This window comes from Zonotrichia albicollis, chromosome 1, assembly GCF_047830755.1.
Source record: "Zonotrichia albicollis isolate bZonAlb1 chromosome 1, bZonAlb1.hap1, whole genome shotgun sequence".
NCBI classification, from domain to species: Eukaryota; Metazoa; Chordata; class Aves; order Passeriformes; family Passerellidae; genus Zonotrichia; species Zonotrichia albicollis.
Window position 1 is genome coordinate 60,057,836 of NC_133819.1, and position 15,784 is coordinate 60,073,619.

General features: G+C 36.9%; 1 protein-coding gene across 2 annotated transcripts in view; it reads left to right on the top strand.

The window, feature by feature from the left end:
- TRIP13 (thyroid hormone receptor interactor 13) overlaps positions 1–13,449 on the top strand; it is a 13,940-nt gene extending 491 nt beyond the window's left edge. Inside the window, exons 2-14 of one of the 2 annotated variants that reach the window (XM_005481798.4) lie at positions 46–148; positions 1,714–1,879; positions 2,184–2,313; positions 4,319–4,374; positions 6,640–6,730; positions 7,969–8,041; positions 8,974–9,037; positions 9,289–9,375; positions 10,162–10,268; positions 10,921–11,074; positions 11,256–11,368; positions 12,514–12,583; positions 13,158–13,449. In XM_005481798.4, coding sequence (XP_005481855.1) covers positions 46–148; positions 1,714–1,879; positions 2,184–2,313; positions 4,319–4,374; positions 6,640–6,730; positions 7,969–8,041; positions 8,974–9,037; positions 9,289–9,375; positions 10,162–10,268; positions 10,921–11,074; positions 11,256–11,368; positions 12,514–12,583; positions 13,158–13,253 — 1,310 coding nt within the window. In that variant the 3' untranslated portion in view covers positions 13,254–13,449. The remainder of the gene's footprint in view (positions 1–45; positions 149–1,713; positions 1,880–2,183; positions 2,314–4,318; positions 4,375–6,639; positions 6,731–7,968; positions 8,042–8,973; positions 9,038–9,288; positions 9,376–10,161; positions 10,269–10,920; positions 11,075–11,255; positions 11,369–12,513; positions 12,584–13,157) is intronic. The other variant, XM_005481799.4, reaches the window with a different exon arrangement.
- Positions 13,450–15,784: the final 2,335 nt, after the last annotated feature.

Here is a 15,784-nt window from a genome sequence, read left to right on the forward strand (position 1 = left end):
GCAGTCGCTGGAAGTCGCTTCTCTTTGGTATCGCTTTTCCCCTAGGAGCGAGAAAGATGGAAGACGCTGCTGGAGATTTGAAGCAAGCTCTCCCAAACATGTGTGACAGCGTTCAGATCCATGTGGAAGTTCACCAGAAGTCGAACAGGTATCTGATCAAAGCGTTGCTTGCTGCTACTTGTGCCTGTTTCCTCTCGGCCTCGTTCTACGGATCTCCAAGAGCCCGCAGGACCCAGCTCTGCCTTCTCTGTGCTCTCCCGGGAGTTTCCTCATGTGTGTCGTTTCCTGAGATTGAACAAATACACTTTGCTCAGTTTCACCTTGTGGGTCATGTCATCCAGTCTCATAATGAAGTTGTTGGCCACGTTATGGGTTTGCCCCAGTTTAACCTTGTCTCTTTTGTGTCTGTGCTCACAACTGCTCACAGTACTCCAGATGTGGTCTTACAAAGCCAGTGGATGAAAACGCTTACTCTCCCTTACATCTGCAGTCTTGGTAGCACAGCCTCAAATAAGGTTGTCCTCATTTGTAGCAGGGGCACACTCGACTTATTGCCAGCTTATCCACCCAGGACCCACGGGCCCTTTTCTGCAAAACAGCATGTCATTCAGTTTTCCTCTGATCTGTTCTGTTATCTGGGCAGTGGGTGGAGAGCTAAGATTTCATGTTTACCATTTTGCTGAACGTCAAAAGTTTCCAGTCAGACCATATTGCCAACCTGCAGAGGTCCCTCTGAACAGCAGCCCCCCCCCCCCTCCAGAATACTGAAAGTTCTCCTTGCTTTGGTGATATCCATAAACTTGATGCAGTCACTTTCAATCCCATTGTCAAGGATGCAAAAACAGTGCTGGTCCCAATGCTAACAGCACCACACTGCCTCTCTCCACCCAAGTTACTGACAGTCTGCTTAATCTTTGTACTAATCACAGCCCTCTGAGCTGGACAGTCCAACCCTCCTTGTCTGTTTATCCAGTTCTTAAGGTTTTGGATGTCTGAAGGATATGGGAGAGCATGTCCGAGACATTAGAAAAATCAAAGAGTAAAATACACACTGTGCTATTTTTGCCAGGCTTAACAGAGAACTGAGAATTTGCATTTGAATGAGTGAAATTGCAAAATTAAGTTAAATCTTCAAATGGTATTCCTGTTCCTGTAGTTTTTGTCTCTTCTGGAATGCTCCCTATATTGTGTCCCCATCCTGATGTTTCAGCTGTCCTGAAAGTATAATGGAGCTTCCAAGCTAAGCTTACCAAATTCAGTCTGTAGCTTAGCTCCCAGTCGTTCTGGGTTTCCTGCTGAAACACAGATTGCATAACTGCTTTCCATTCTTGAAGTCTTCTAGCTGTCTCATTCAGTATCCCCTGATATGGCCTCAAACAGCGCAAATGGTATTATTTGGATTATGTCTTTTAATGCACAAATTAAAAACAACTGTCCAACTTGTTGCTTTTGCAGACAGACTGAATCTGACAGGTTCTTTTCTCCTGTAGAATGCTGGAGGATGATTGAGTGGGTTTGGGATTTTTTTGTGTTAGTTGTTTTTTTAGGATTGGGGGTTTTGTTGGTTGGTCATTTCCTTGGGTTTTTTGGTGTGTGCAAGATAGAAGCTATTTTCCATGAAAGCGTCATGTATGAAATAATGCTTTTCAACGCTAATTCAAATTGCCTTATAAATGTCAATGCCATAAATTAATGATGTTTCTTTCTTGCTAGTGTGGCCAAGAAAGAAGATATTAGGACAAGTGTCTTAAAGCTGTTGAACAGACACAACATTGTATTTGGTGATTACAAGTGGACAGAATTTGACGACCCTTTCCTTAACAACAATGTGCAGTCTGTGGCAATTGTGGACACAGACCTGAAACTGAAGGACAGACAGGTATTCCTTGTCAAGAACATGCACCTCTGTTTATGTGCCCCTGAACTAGTTGTAGATGGACTCGTGGTACCCTAAGGGCAGAAGCAAGACAAGGTCTGTAGAATGATGTAGTATCTCTTCTTAGGCTGACTAGTATAACTAGGAAAAGGTGGCTATTTTTTTTTTTTTTACTGTTTATTAAGGTCTGAAACAGAGGTAGTAGGCTTCAGAGATAAATGCCAGCTGAGGACTGTAACTTTCTTTTGTTCAACTAGCTTTGAATGAGAAATATGACCGGTAACAAATCTTTTTATGTTCATTCTAGCCTATTGACCTGAGCACAAGCAGTCTTTCTCTTCATGTTTTTCATCTGAATGAAGGAGGACCAACCTCGGAAAACCTGGAAGAAGAGAATGATGATATCACTGCAGCTCACCACTGGGTGCTACCAGCAGGTACCTGTGTGGCATTTCTGGGAGCTCTAGAGCAATAAAGAAAATATTGCAAAGGCTAAAAGTGTTTATAGTTACCTATAAAGGTACTATTTGTATTTATTGTTTGTCTATATAAAAAATATGTTTGGACTTTTTTCTTTATGGAACAAATATATTTGGACTTTTTCCTTTGTGGTTTTGACTGACGTGCTGCAGATGATTCCAAAACACATCCTTTATTTCTGTAATACTTGTGGATGTGTGAAAATAACTGGTCTTGTTGTCTAAAACATGTAGTCATAATCAGAAGCATGCAAGTTTTTAACATTGGTGATTGCATTCCGAGTTTTTTTTAACTTGAAGATCCACAAGAAGCTTATCACTTTCAATGTTCATTTTCCAGAGCTCACTGCTGGCTTCCAGCCCCCATGACAGTACTGCTTTTATACATGAAACAGACAAACAAAGTAAAGAGATTTAGTCTTTATCTTCTGGAGAGGAAAAATCAGGCTTTCCTCTGTGATAGAGCCAGACCTGCCTGTTACTGTCCTGTGCTTGGGGAAGTTTGATTCTCTGCCTGAAAGGAAAAGCAAAAGTGTGAGCTTTAGCTCAGAGAGACAGTAATTTTGAAACATTTCCTACTCTTTCCATGTTGTGAAATGCCTAATTATTCATTACATTAGTTTTCAGGAAGAATTAAAACTGATACATTGACATTATTGTCGTGGTGCACTAAAATCAGGGTGACCCGGCTCAGCGACAACAGAGGTGCAACAGACCCCCCCCTTTCAAGCTCTGGAGAATCCCAGCTACCAGTAGAGGTTCAGCACAGGAACAAAAAGACAGGAACACGGGTCCAGGGGTAGAGCTGGGGTGGCTTTATTTGGTGGTGATTTCCCTTGAGTTCAGGACTCCAAGACCTTGACTCGCGGTTAACAGGAGTTTTTATAACTTTTGTCGGGAGGAGGGGTTTAGGGTAGCAAACCAACAGGGATATGGTTGGGGAGGGGTCTGAAGTGGGGTAATTCGTACTTAGACCAATGAAAGAACACTAGGGAAGGGAATAACTTGGGTTCTAAACAATGGGGTTCTAAAGGATACAAAAGTGACAAGGAATTTACTAGAAGAGAGGGTGGGTTCGGGGGAGGATTGACACCTAGGGGGAGGAGGAGTAAGGAGAGTTCTGGGGAAAAGAGTAGGGATAGGAGGGATTGACAGCTGGGAAGGGGAGGCGTTTGAAACTTGGCAGGGAGTGGCTGGGTAACAAACAGAAGGACTGACACTTAACCAAACTGAACAACAGTGAGGGAGCAAGTCTACATTTAGAAACATGAGATGCAGAATGGGAAACCTGTGCCACTCCAAAGGCAAGGTCAGGACAACACAAAGGGATTGTAAAATCACAAATTAGATAGTGACCATGCCAATAAAAACTAAAGAAAACACACTGCAGCAATTATTGCCACAATTTTGTGGTTTATAGTTGTTCAGTCTTTTATGCTTTTCTTTGCTGAAAGTTAGAAGCCAACAGCTACGAATGATTGATACTCAAATGACAACTTTAGGCTTTTACGCATTGTTCACTACATGGTTTTTTTTACGTCTTGATGTTAAAAAAAAAAAGGCAAACTTGAATGATAAAATTTGCCCTAGAACCCTCCTCCTACCACTAGTTTTCATTGCTTCCTTGGTGAAATGTAAGTTCGTCCTCTACTGAGAATGGAAGGAACGGTATTTTTCATTTCATGTTAAAAAATTAACATTAATTTCTTGTCACAGATATTGGAGGAAATAGAAGCTGGGTAACTGCTGAATTTGTGTGTAGAAAGTGGTCTTTGCATTTTGAGAAAAATAAGTTGAAAAACTTTTTTTTCCCCCACAGATGCTTTACTTGCTTTCATATACGTGTTCTTAATTCTTCATTTTAGTTGAGCATAATTTGAAAACTGTTTTGTGCTGCAATGATGAGTTACAGGTTTCCAGATTGATTTATACTAAACAGGTATATAATATATTGCTTTTGCAGCTGAATTCCATGGTCTTTGGGAAAGTCTTATCTATGACACTGAAGTAAAATCAAATGTAAGTTGAAAATGAATAACAATTAAAATTGCTTGAGGAGAAGTAAGAGCTGAAATTAAACCTGTTTGAAGTTTGCTGCATCCTATGGAGATATGGCTGCAGGCTGGGCAGAAGGGAATGGGAGTATAACTTTTGACGCCGGCAAGGGGGCTATTTTCAGACTACAAACGAGACAGGGCTGCTGGGAAAGTGCTTCGAGCTCTTTATTTCTCAGCATCAGTCTCATTACATGATTATGATAATGGGAAGATGCTAGCAGCTCACAATCTCGGCAGCCGGCCAAAAAACTTAATGTTACAACTTACTTTATAAGCTTCTTAACCAATCATACAAAGCAAAAGCATATTGACAGTAGTTCTATCCAATCACTATAAGCACACGTACCTTTGGTTAAAACAACGCTTGCTTATTTTGAATACAATACCTATTCGTAAGCCTTAAAACACAGCGCACAGAGCTCCATTCTTAAGCTTTAACCTTCCTAATATCTTGCTAGATAAACTTTCTGCAAGTTAGAGAGCTATTCAGACAAGCATTAATACGCAGGCTATTGTTCAATTTGCCCTTGCTTTTTCTGCAGCTTAAATAATTTTTCTGCTGACCTATCTCATAACTGTTGCTTTAGCTCTACTCACAATTCTGCTGTATCTGAAGCCTGTCTTTTCCAGCTTTCACAAAACCCTCTAATTTTATAGATTCCCATAAACTTTGTTTTGGCAGCAGCTAAACAGTCAATGGACTTGGCAGTAATGTCAGCAAACAGGGCTACTGTTCATGCAAATACTTATTCAGTGATTTTACTAAAGCTGAGTGCCCTGCCACTTGAATGCTGTCAAGACATTGGAAAGAAACTAAACACTTCCATGGGGTCGTTTACTAGCTTGAAGATCCTATCCATTCATCAGAGACTGTGATGATAACTGCCAGAGATTGTAGAACAGTAATACTGTAATCTGAAATTTAGTAATTGTGATGCAAATAAAACCCACAAATAGTTCAATTCAGCTTCTAACTGAAGTTCTTGGACACAAATAATTAGTTCATTAGCTTATTTGTAATACCATAGATACAGTATTCTCACTTAAGTCTTTATAACCAAATAGAGAAAAGTAAAACATTCCAGTGATGGTACTTCTTAATTTATAAGGCAAAAATCAATTAATACATCCACATTTGTGTAATTTATGGAACAGTTTTCAAAGTCATTTGTGAAATGACAAGACTATTTCATTAGACTTGCTGGTGTTCTAAATAACAGCAAGCTGATCACTGTTGAGTGTAAGTGTATATGGGTAGAAAGAAATGGTAGCTTTTAATGACTCAAACTTGAACTACTACCGTAAAATTGTAAATCTTCCTTCTTTAAACCATGGGAATGCCTGAGCATGTTTGGGTTCTGTGGGCTCTGAAATAGTTGCTGTGAATTTTCAAAATAGCACAGTGAGAATTTTGACAAATACGTGGATTAAGTTTGGTTGTTTTTGCTGTTGTGTGATTGCTCCATCTCAAGCATGAGATATTGCAGGAGCACCAGTGTATTGTCCCATCAACATGCAGGGATCTAAAGCTCGTTACACGTAAGAGCAACAGAAGATAATGTGGTATCAGGTGTTATAGGTAAAAGTCATTATAGATTCACACCTGAAGTTCATATTCATTTTATTGAAAGAGTTCTCTACTTCCTAATTCTAGATAATTCTAAAATGAAACTGCAATATTTTTAGAAGCAATCATTCCAGGAAATACATGCAACTTCCGTTATTTGGAGGAATTAATTAATCTACAAATTCCTTGTAGAAGCTGATACAAATGCTTCGGTAAAAAAGGAAATAAATGTGACAGGAAATGCTTTGTTTGGTGGGCTGACTACATCAAACTGTACAAATGTATAGCTGTACAACATCTAAACAGGACCCAGAATTTGAGTCTTCGATTCTCTGTACTTAGGCAGCATGTGTTTTACAGACACACAGTACGTGGGACAATGAAAAATAAAAACAATTTTCCTTCCCTGAAGCGTTTAATTTATCCATTTAAAAGTTCTGGAACTCCATGTGTGCCAAGTACATGCTATTCGTATTCTTGTGGGCAGGACAGAAATGAATTCCCATCCTTTGCAGAAATAAATTTGACTAAAAGAGATGAGCTCTTTTTTTCTTGTTGTTATGAGTACACAATAGACATCATTAGAGATTGATTCTATTTGTGGTTATATTTGCTGTTATGACTCTAATTTGTGTCTTTCTGTCTGTCCTTTTCATTTAGTTACTCGATTATGTGACGACAACATTATTATTTTCTGACAAAAATGTTGACAGCAACCTGATATCATGGAACAGAGTTGTTTTGCTGCATGGTAAAAATGATCTGTTTTAAGCCAAGTAGATTGATTCACTGGCCAGCTGTTTATACTTTCCTTCTGGAAAGATTTGTACTGCAATCCTATGCAGTAAAATGAGGTGATATGAAAGCAGCACCTCAATAGTACAAATTTGGATGAAATGTAATGTCAGAGTCAAATCAATGTTCACATATACTGTTTTGCATGAATTTAAATTCTAAAGCTTACAGTGCAGTGACAACTGTGGATTTCTTAATTTTAAGTGATACTGTTGCATTTTTACAGAATGAACAAAAATAATGCAGATACTGAAGATACTAGGAGGCATATATTAGTTAAACTTCTATTGCAGTACTAAATTTGTTTTAGTTATAGCTTTCTAAAAACTTTGTGAAAACTGGGAAGGCAATCTGTGTTGTGTTGTTGACACTGTTCTGTTGCCAACACTTGCTAGTTTAGTTACTTTTAGTTATTTTAGTGAAGCTGAAATCTTCAGTCAGTTCTGGCTTACTGTAGAGGTTATACCACAAACGAGATTAGCATCAACTGAATCCATTTTCTTGCAAAGTGCATCTTGCACTGATTTTGTCATCAAGACTGGTATTCAAAAATCAAAGGTCGTAGTGGAAATATTTGTTTGTTGTATTTTAGTTACAACTGTCAATTTACTTCTACAATTTAGAAGCTTCTTTTTTTAGATGTTTTTGTTTGAAAGACTTTATTTCAGACTCATACTCTGGTAACTGTGCTTGTACTTGCCTCTTTGAAGGAAATCTTTGTGACTCTTCCATGGGATATTAAGTCAGATCCAAAAGGTTTGTCTCAGAGTATAGTTCTCAAGATGATCTGGGTTTCCACAAGGAAGAAATTTCTGGGAGAGTGGACAGCTGATCAAACTGATTGTGATATGTTTCAGTTTTCTATGTTAGAAGAGTGCATTTCAGGAAGATACAAGTTTGAGCATAGCACTGATTATAGAGAATGCTGATGAGGTTTAGCCCTGCAGGGGTGATACTGGCTGTTGAATGTTTTAACTTTATGGTGTCTTCATACATATAAAATCCAGCATTAGCTCTAGGATTGTAGTCAAGGAAGCAATTTTCTCAAAATAGTCTGGTGTACACAATCATTATCTGCTGTGATTTTACTCTACAATTAGTGCTGTAATGAAATAAAATAGTTAAAAATCTGTTAGATGTCATTAACAATCTAATGCAGACTCTGTGTAATGTATGGATCTGATTTCAAATCAGGCCCTCCTGGAACTGGGAAAACTTCTCTCTGTAAAGCATTGGCTCAGAAGCTGACAATTCGACTGTCATACAGGTGATTTTTTTTTTTTTGGAAATTTTTCACTTTAGCTTACTATACTTAGTTGTTCTTTTTCATTAGCCCAAGTATATCTCATATTTATTTTCAAGTAACTAAGTGCTATTATGTCTTCTTTTTTGTAGTGCACCAGGCTAGCAATAAAATTGATCTACTAGACTGATTAGGATATTTTATGGCCTTGTAAAATGTGTAAATAATTGTTCCAGGTGTGTAAAAGACATTCCAGTGTCAGTACAGTAATTTTGCCCACTTTGTATATCAATGACTATTAAAGGACAGAGGATCAAGGAGTATTTTGGTTTTTGTATCTTCATGTTTGATAGAGCCTGGTTTTAATAGGTAGTGGTTTTTTAAACTAATTTCTTTTTGTGCTTGGATTGTCTGAATGCTGCAATCTGCAGGGGTCAGTTTGTATATCAGACATATTATAAGAAATAGCCTGAAAGTTCATAGCAACCTAACAAATCTATATTAAAAAAACCAAAGATATAAAATAAAAGGTGTACCATAAATAATGTGTATTGGCATGATCCTACTCTAGTCCTAACTGAACATATGAAAATCATAAGCTCTATAAAGTCTGGTTGAGATACTTTGTCACTTCTTGCTATACTGAGGAAAATCTTACACAAAGAGAAGAACGAGGCAATTATCATGGTAAGAGTTACTTACCCTGTTCTAATGAGGAAATTCTAATAACAATTTAATATAAGAATTCCAGTTACATTTTCAACAATGTGGGAAGTTCCAGCAACAAAAATAATATCAGTAAAATATGTATTATATTTTGAAAGGTAAGTAATTTAAAGTACTAATTCACAGAATTCCAGGGTCAGAATGTCAGGAATGACACTTACAGAAGTTATTGATATCTCTGATTTTTATTTAGAATGGAGTTGATACTTCTTTTTCTCTTCATACTTTAGGTATAGGTATGGACAGTTAATTGAGATAAACAGCCATAGCCTTTTCTCTAAATGGTTTTCTGAGGTATGTATTGATGTACCTAATAAAATAAGCTACATATTTTAGAAATTACACTGTAATATTCTGTTTAGCTTGTTTCCTAAATATGTGCACCAGAGATTGTTCAGAATAATTAATATGTTTGAAAATGCTTAAAGAGAAGTTTTATTAGAAAGTTGTTTTAAAACCCAGGCATTTACACCTTTAAGTGTGATAAGCCTTAGAAAATTGTGTGGTAAGGAAATAGTTAACATATGCACATGGTGTCTTTCTAGAGCGGCAAACTTGTAACCAAGATGTTCCAGAAGATCCAAGAGTTAGTTGATGACAGAGATGCTCTTGTATTTGTACTGATTGATGAGGTATGATTCCAATAGCATTGTTGTGCATAAAATACAGCAGAAAGGAAATTGATGGGAAGGAGCTGCAACAGTGCTCATTTGTAAAGAACAATAAAAGCACATTTATGCTATTTTGTAAGCTACATGATTGTGCAGCTGAGTGAACTTAAGTATTGACTGCTGCAGATTTGGGAGGTTTGGAAGGAATATAGTGTGACTTAGCAGGCAAATTCCAGCTGAAAATGAATTGAAGCCTTTCTTGGTGGAATTTCCCTTGCTGCTATATGTTTACATTATATTGTTTTAAACTTCAAAGTAGCCCAGATTTGTATTATTTACATTTTTTGTAAAGCTCTAAAAAATGTGAATATGGTTCAGTTCATTGTTGTTAGATTTTTTTCAAACTTGCATAGAAAAGCAACTTAGTAAATATGTACCTTATTAGCTTTGTCATATTGGAGTTCCTATGGGGAATCTCACTCTAAATTCAATCTATTCATTATTCTGGTGGTATCCCATTCCTCCACATCCAGAATTTAAAATGCAAACCAGCCTCCATTCTGCTATCCAAAAAGGAATTTCCCTCACTACACATTGCTTCCTTGACACGCCTTTCTTTTTCCCTGGAAATTCCTACCTAACAAAAGATTTTGAAGAAGTTTTAGATAGTAGGCACAGGAATCTGAAGGTGTGTTGCATGGGTTTCCTGTTTGCTGCCAGGACTCCAAAAATGCAGTCTTTTTGGTTTTTTTGGTGTTTGGTGATTTTGTTGTTGTTGTTTTGGTTGATTGGTTTGGGTTTTTGTAGGTGGAAAGCCTCACGGCAGCTCGCAGTGCCTTCAGGGCAGGCACAGAGCCTTCGGATGCTATTCGTGTGGTCAATGCTGTACTGACACAAATAGACCAAATTAAAAGGTATTGTTTGCATATTATTGCAGTAGCAAAAGGTAATTGACAGTTTCAGTATTCCTATTCCTGCTAAATTTCAATTCCTACTTGGAATACTAAACCAGATTAATTAGTGAATAGTTATTCTTTGTTCACGATGCTAATCTTGAAAAGAAATAGGAGTAATCCAGCAGAATATTTTACATGTACCTGGGTGGACAATCAAATCTATGGACAGTATGCTTCCCCTAACGACAGAGAGAGAAAAAGGACAGAGCATCATGATGTCTGCTTGGAGAGCAGACATCAAAATTGAAATGTAAAAGATGTTGATTAAAGGTTCACATTTACAATTCTTTTCATGATCTTTTTGTGTGTGTCAGAAGCTATGCCAGTAGTTTCTAGGAAGTTACCATATATCACTTCTGAAATAGAATTAGAGGAACTGTGGACACTTGAGAAACAGCTGAAGGAAAGAGACTATGCATTGAAATAGTCTGGTGATACCTGGCCAAGAGCTTCAGATCATTTAATGTAATTCCTGATTGACAAGAATGATGTGATGTGAAGTTTATTGCGTAAAATTATTTGAAGCATAAGAAGGAAGGTATCAACTTGCCAGTCATAAAAGGACATAAATCTTTTACATGTGACCTAAAAATCTATTTTTGTCTTGAAGGTATCCCAATGTAGTTATCCTGACTACTTCAAATATTACAGAGAAAATTGACATGGCCTTTGTAGACAGGGCTGACATAAAGCAATACATTGGACCTCCATCTACTGCAGCAATATTTAGAATATATCTTTCTTGCCTGGAAGAACTGATGAAGGTAATACTTGAGAGCAAAACTGTAAAATACCATATTTTAATAAATTTTGCATTTTAGTCATACTTCCTAAGTAACAAAAATATGTAAATTTAATTCATTTTCTGTATTTCCACTCTTACTGTAAAATTTAATTTTGAATGCATTTATTTTTCATACAACAGTTTGTAACTCTCGTTTCTAGTGTCAAATAATATATCCTCGACAGCAGCTTCTGACACTGAGAGAGCTTGAGGTGATTGGCTTCATAGAAAATAATGTGTCAAGGTTAAGCCTTATACTGAAAGATATCTCAAGGTAAGATTCTGAAATTCTACTTTTTTCATACATACATACTGAGTTATGGAATGATGTGTAAAAGTAACCAAATTTCCCAACAACTGGAGATCTGAAACAGCTCAATTTTTTTTTTCTGTTTGAGAAAGTGCAAAAACCTTCAGGGGACAAAAAGGTAAAGCAATCACAATTTGCTGACATGTCTTAGTCTCAGATCTGGCTTGATCTAGTACTGCTTGTGGTTTTTGCTCTGCCATTTGAAGTCCTCCTGATAAGTTGCTGGCTGGATTAGTGTTAGTTTTCAGTGGATATTGGGAATTGTAATGCACTTTGGCAGAAATAGCATGTGCCTTAGATCCTGCTCAGAAAGTGTTTTGAAATGTCTTGCCATCTGCTAGATCAGTATTTAGTGTGGAGATATAAGTGGACAAAAACAAGGGGGAGAGGAGTAAAGTGTAAATAGATAGTGTTATGGTTTGCTGAGTATGCTGGTAGAGCAAATGGTCTTTCACTGCAGCATAACTCTTCTTGAAACAATAAAAAATATATTCACAATATCAAGCAATGTTTTTTTTTTCCAAAGTGTTGGTCCCTATGGAACAAAATAATATTCATAAAGTCTGCAAAGTGTGTTTTGTTTCTGTTCCTAAAGTATGCAGTCTTAACCAGTGAGTAGTGAAGTAAAAACAAGTAAGTTTTTTCAGACACAGAAGTTTGCATTTTATGTACACAGAGCAGTGCTTGGAGAAGATGCTAACATATACGAAGTGGGTGAGGTGAAGAAAATTGTGTAAATGATAGGGAGAAGGAGACAGGCAGTACCCATAAGGTCCAGCACTCAAACTAGTTTTTTTCCCAGTCCTTCCAAAAGTGGTTGTGTCCATACCACGCTGTGGTAGACATCCCCCCAAATTAATGAGATTGGCACAACAATGTGAAGGGCCTGATGCAAGCATTGGCAGGCAGCTGTGCCTGTGCTGCTGCTGTGTAGCCTTCCACAAGCAGAATTTGTTCACTTCCTGCTGAAAGTACTGCAAGTGAGCTACTGAATTGTCATCTGAAGTTCTTTTGGAACAACTTAATAGAGAAACGCAGAAAAAGGAAAGGCATCCTTTTAAGAGTGGATATTTAGCATTTCAGCAGCACTTGTCTCTGTTTTACCATAGAAAAAGTGAAGGTCTTGGTGGCCGGGTCCTGAGAAAGCTTCCTTTCCTAGCACATGCACTTTATATTCAAGTAAGTTTATTATATGCAAGTGACTTTATTGTGTTCATTATATTTTGGGTTGAGTTTGAGACAGGCAGGAAGACATCTGAACACACACTGCCTGAAGTGAAAGATTGGTCCAAACCTCCCTTTTAATCTAAACTGCACTTGTTTCTGAAGCTTTGTAGACCAAAACAATTATGTGTTGTCCATAATTTAGAATAGGATTGAAGAAGACAGGTGGGATTGATCTGCCCAAGAGCATTCTACTTTTAATTAAATAAATGAACATTAATACTGGTGCTCTTATAATTTCTTGCTGAAAAAAAATTCCCCAAACCTCTACCACTTTATAAATAATAATTTGTTAAAAACCTTTTTCTAAGCAAATATACAGTATTGTGACTGAAAACTTCACACAGATTGACTTTGACTTTGCTGTGATAGCCGAATTTAAATAAACTTGCGGTTTGGTGTATAGAATCTTGCAATTTTTGTAACATGAAATTAAAATATTTCTCTTTTAAATACTGTGATTTGTATGTAAAATACTATGTCTGCCTATTGCCTTGGTGTGTCTAACAAAATGTTCTCTTATTTTCAGTCCCCCAGTGTCACAATGACAACTTTTCTTCAGGCCCTTTCCCTTGCAGTAGACAAACAATTTGAAGAAAAAAAGAGTCTTGCAGACTGCGTGTGATACGCTGCTGTTTTGTGGTTGACTGTATTGTTATATTTTTTATACAAGTTGCGCTACTTTTATGCACTTGTAAAATGAAATGCATTTTTATGCATTTGTAAAATAAATGTATTTGTAAAATAAAATGCACCTTAAAAAACCTGGAATGCCTTATCTGGTTTTTCAAAATATTGATTAATAAACAACAAAGGAAGTTCACAGCATCTTTTTTGAAACCTTTATGTCAAATGTCAATAAAAGGATTGTAACAGGTTTTTGTTTTAAGTCATTTTCCATCTTTTCCCATTACTAAAAGTGGGTAGGCTTCTGTTCCCTGTTTTTAATCACTAACTTTCTATCCAAGCATCTGAAATAACAGGCATGAAACTGGGAAGAATTCAAAGTGCTCAGTGACAGACCAGATCTTTCATACTGACATCTCTTTATCTTGAAATTTAATATAAATTATTATGGGTTTTAATTACATCGGATTTAAAATCAGGTGATTGTGTAATTGTATTTTGTAAAATTTGGGGTTTTTTTATGTTTTTGAAAGGATGTGAACCCCAGTGGACCATGTTTTCTCCATGAAGTATAACTACAATATTTTGTCTTTAAATGCAAATACATTTTGGTTTTGTTTTATACAAAAGAGAGACGGGGACTTTTTTTAGAGGGTGTGTAGTGATAGGACAAGGGGAGCAATTTTAAACTGAAAGAGGGTTGGTTTAGATTAGTTATTTGAAAGGAATTTTTTGTGGGGTTGGTGAGGCACTGGCACTGTTGCCCAGAGAAGCTGTGGATGCTTGATCTCTGGAATTGTTTAAGGCCAGGGTGGATGGGGCTTTAAAGAAGCTGTACTAATGGGAATGGCCCTGCTCATGGAGTGGTTAAAGCTGGAACTAGGTGATCTTTAAGGTCCCAACCCAAACCATTCTATATTTCTGAATGTTAAGGGGGCTTCCAGAATAGTTTTTTAAGAGAAAATGGAGGGATTCAAGTTGGTGGTATCCAGTTCAGAGATACCACCTAGCTGTTGGTGTTGAAATACTTTAGTATTTCATTGCTTCCTTATATGTATCTTTTACATCAATGTTATATTATACATTCATAAAAAGAAATATTTTTATCCTGAGTTACAGTTATAAATGAACACCGTGGGTTAAAAAATTGAATGGAACTTGTGAAGTTCTATTTTTTTTTATTTTGGCATCTATTTGTATGTAAAATAGCCCCTCTCTTAAGCCTAAGTGTCTGTTCATTATACTACTTTTGGAAATAGCTTGTTCAATATTATTTGTATCCACCCCACAAAAATAGAAGGGAAGTGGGCAGCAGAAGAGAGATCTGCTTGGATTGTTTTACAAATTTCCAGGACTGCTGTAAGAAAAGACACATTGGACATGAGGAATCCTCTGAGTAACCTCCTCCCCTCAGTCAGTGCTCCGTCCCACACTCCAGTGCAGTAACCTCAGCTGTCCTTTTCACAGTCTCAGTGGCCACACATTAATCCTGTTTTCTTTCAGTGCTCATTAAATGGTTATGTGGAGGGAACAGTCCTCTTTTCCAGGTATAAATATTTTTTTCAAATATAACCATAAATTAAAACTGCCATCTTTTATTATAAACAATAATGTTCATCTTTGTCATTAGCAAATTTCTGTAAATTCTGTTCAAATCCACTAGATGGCAAAAATGAATCCTTGAGATTTAGCAAGTCATGTGAGAATGGGAATGCTGGCTGAAAGTTTCAAAAGCCCTAATGAGCAAGACTTTGCTGCAGTGAAAATGCCTCTTCAAGATGTAATGTCAGCTGTAATGTAATGTAGCACCATAGGATTGCTCTGCTTGGCCTTACAGAAAAATTCTGGATTTTAAAATGTTTTGCCTAATGAAAGGAAACTTGCAGAATTTGATCCAAAGATGAGAAGCAGTGAGTTCTCTGTGCTGCAGCAGAAGTTATTTTGCAGTGTACTTTTACCCTCTCATCCACTGGCTGGTGGGTTTAGAAAAATGTCTGGGATCTAGATCACTATGAGCATACATGATGAAATATTGAGCCTGTTGAATGCAAAGACTTTCAGCATAAGCACATTAAAGTGTGGGATTTTAGAGAAGTTAAGCAATCCTGAAATAGAAAAGTAAAATATTTTTTCTTTTTCTTGGAAAAAGCAAATATAGACTGAGAAAATAAGCTGAGCGCAGCTTATTTTTATGAGCTGTTTCCATGACTAATGTTTTTCCAAACAGTGAAAATTGTTCAGTTCTGATCCAGATCCTATGACATGATTTTAAAAATTGGGGTAGAGGAGGTTGAAGACAAAAGGATTTTATTACTCAATTTATTAACTGGATATTATGCAAAGATTTTTCTACAATTTCTTTTAAAGGTTAAATAACTCTCTGAAACTTTGAACCTGCAGAAATATTAATTTCCAATGATCGTATTTTCATGGGTCTCTATTGGTGCAGCATTGCACCTTTTAATTCTCAGTTCAGAAAAGGATGAGAGCCCAGGGTAGGAGAGGTCAGGCCTCTCTGAGGCCACTGAG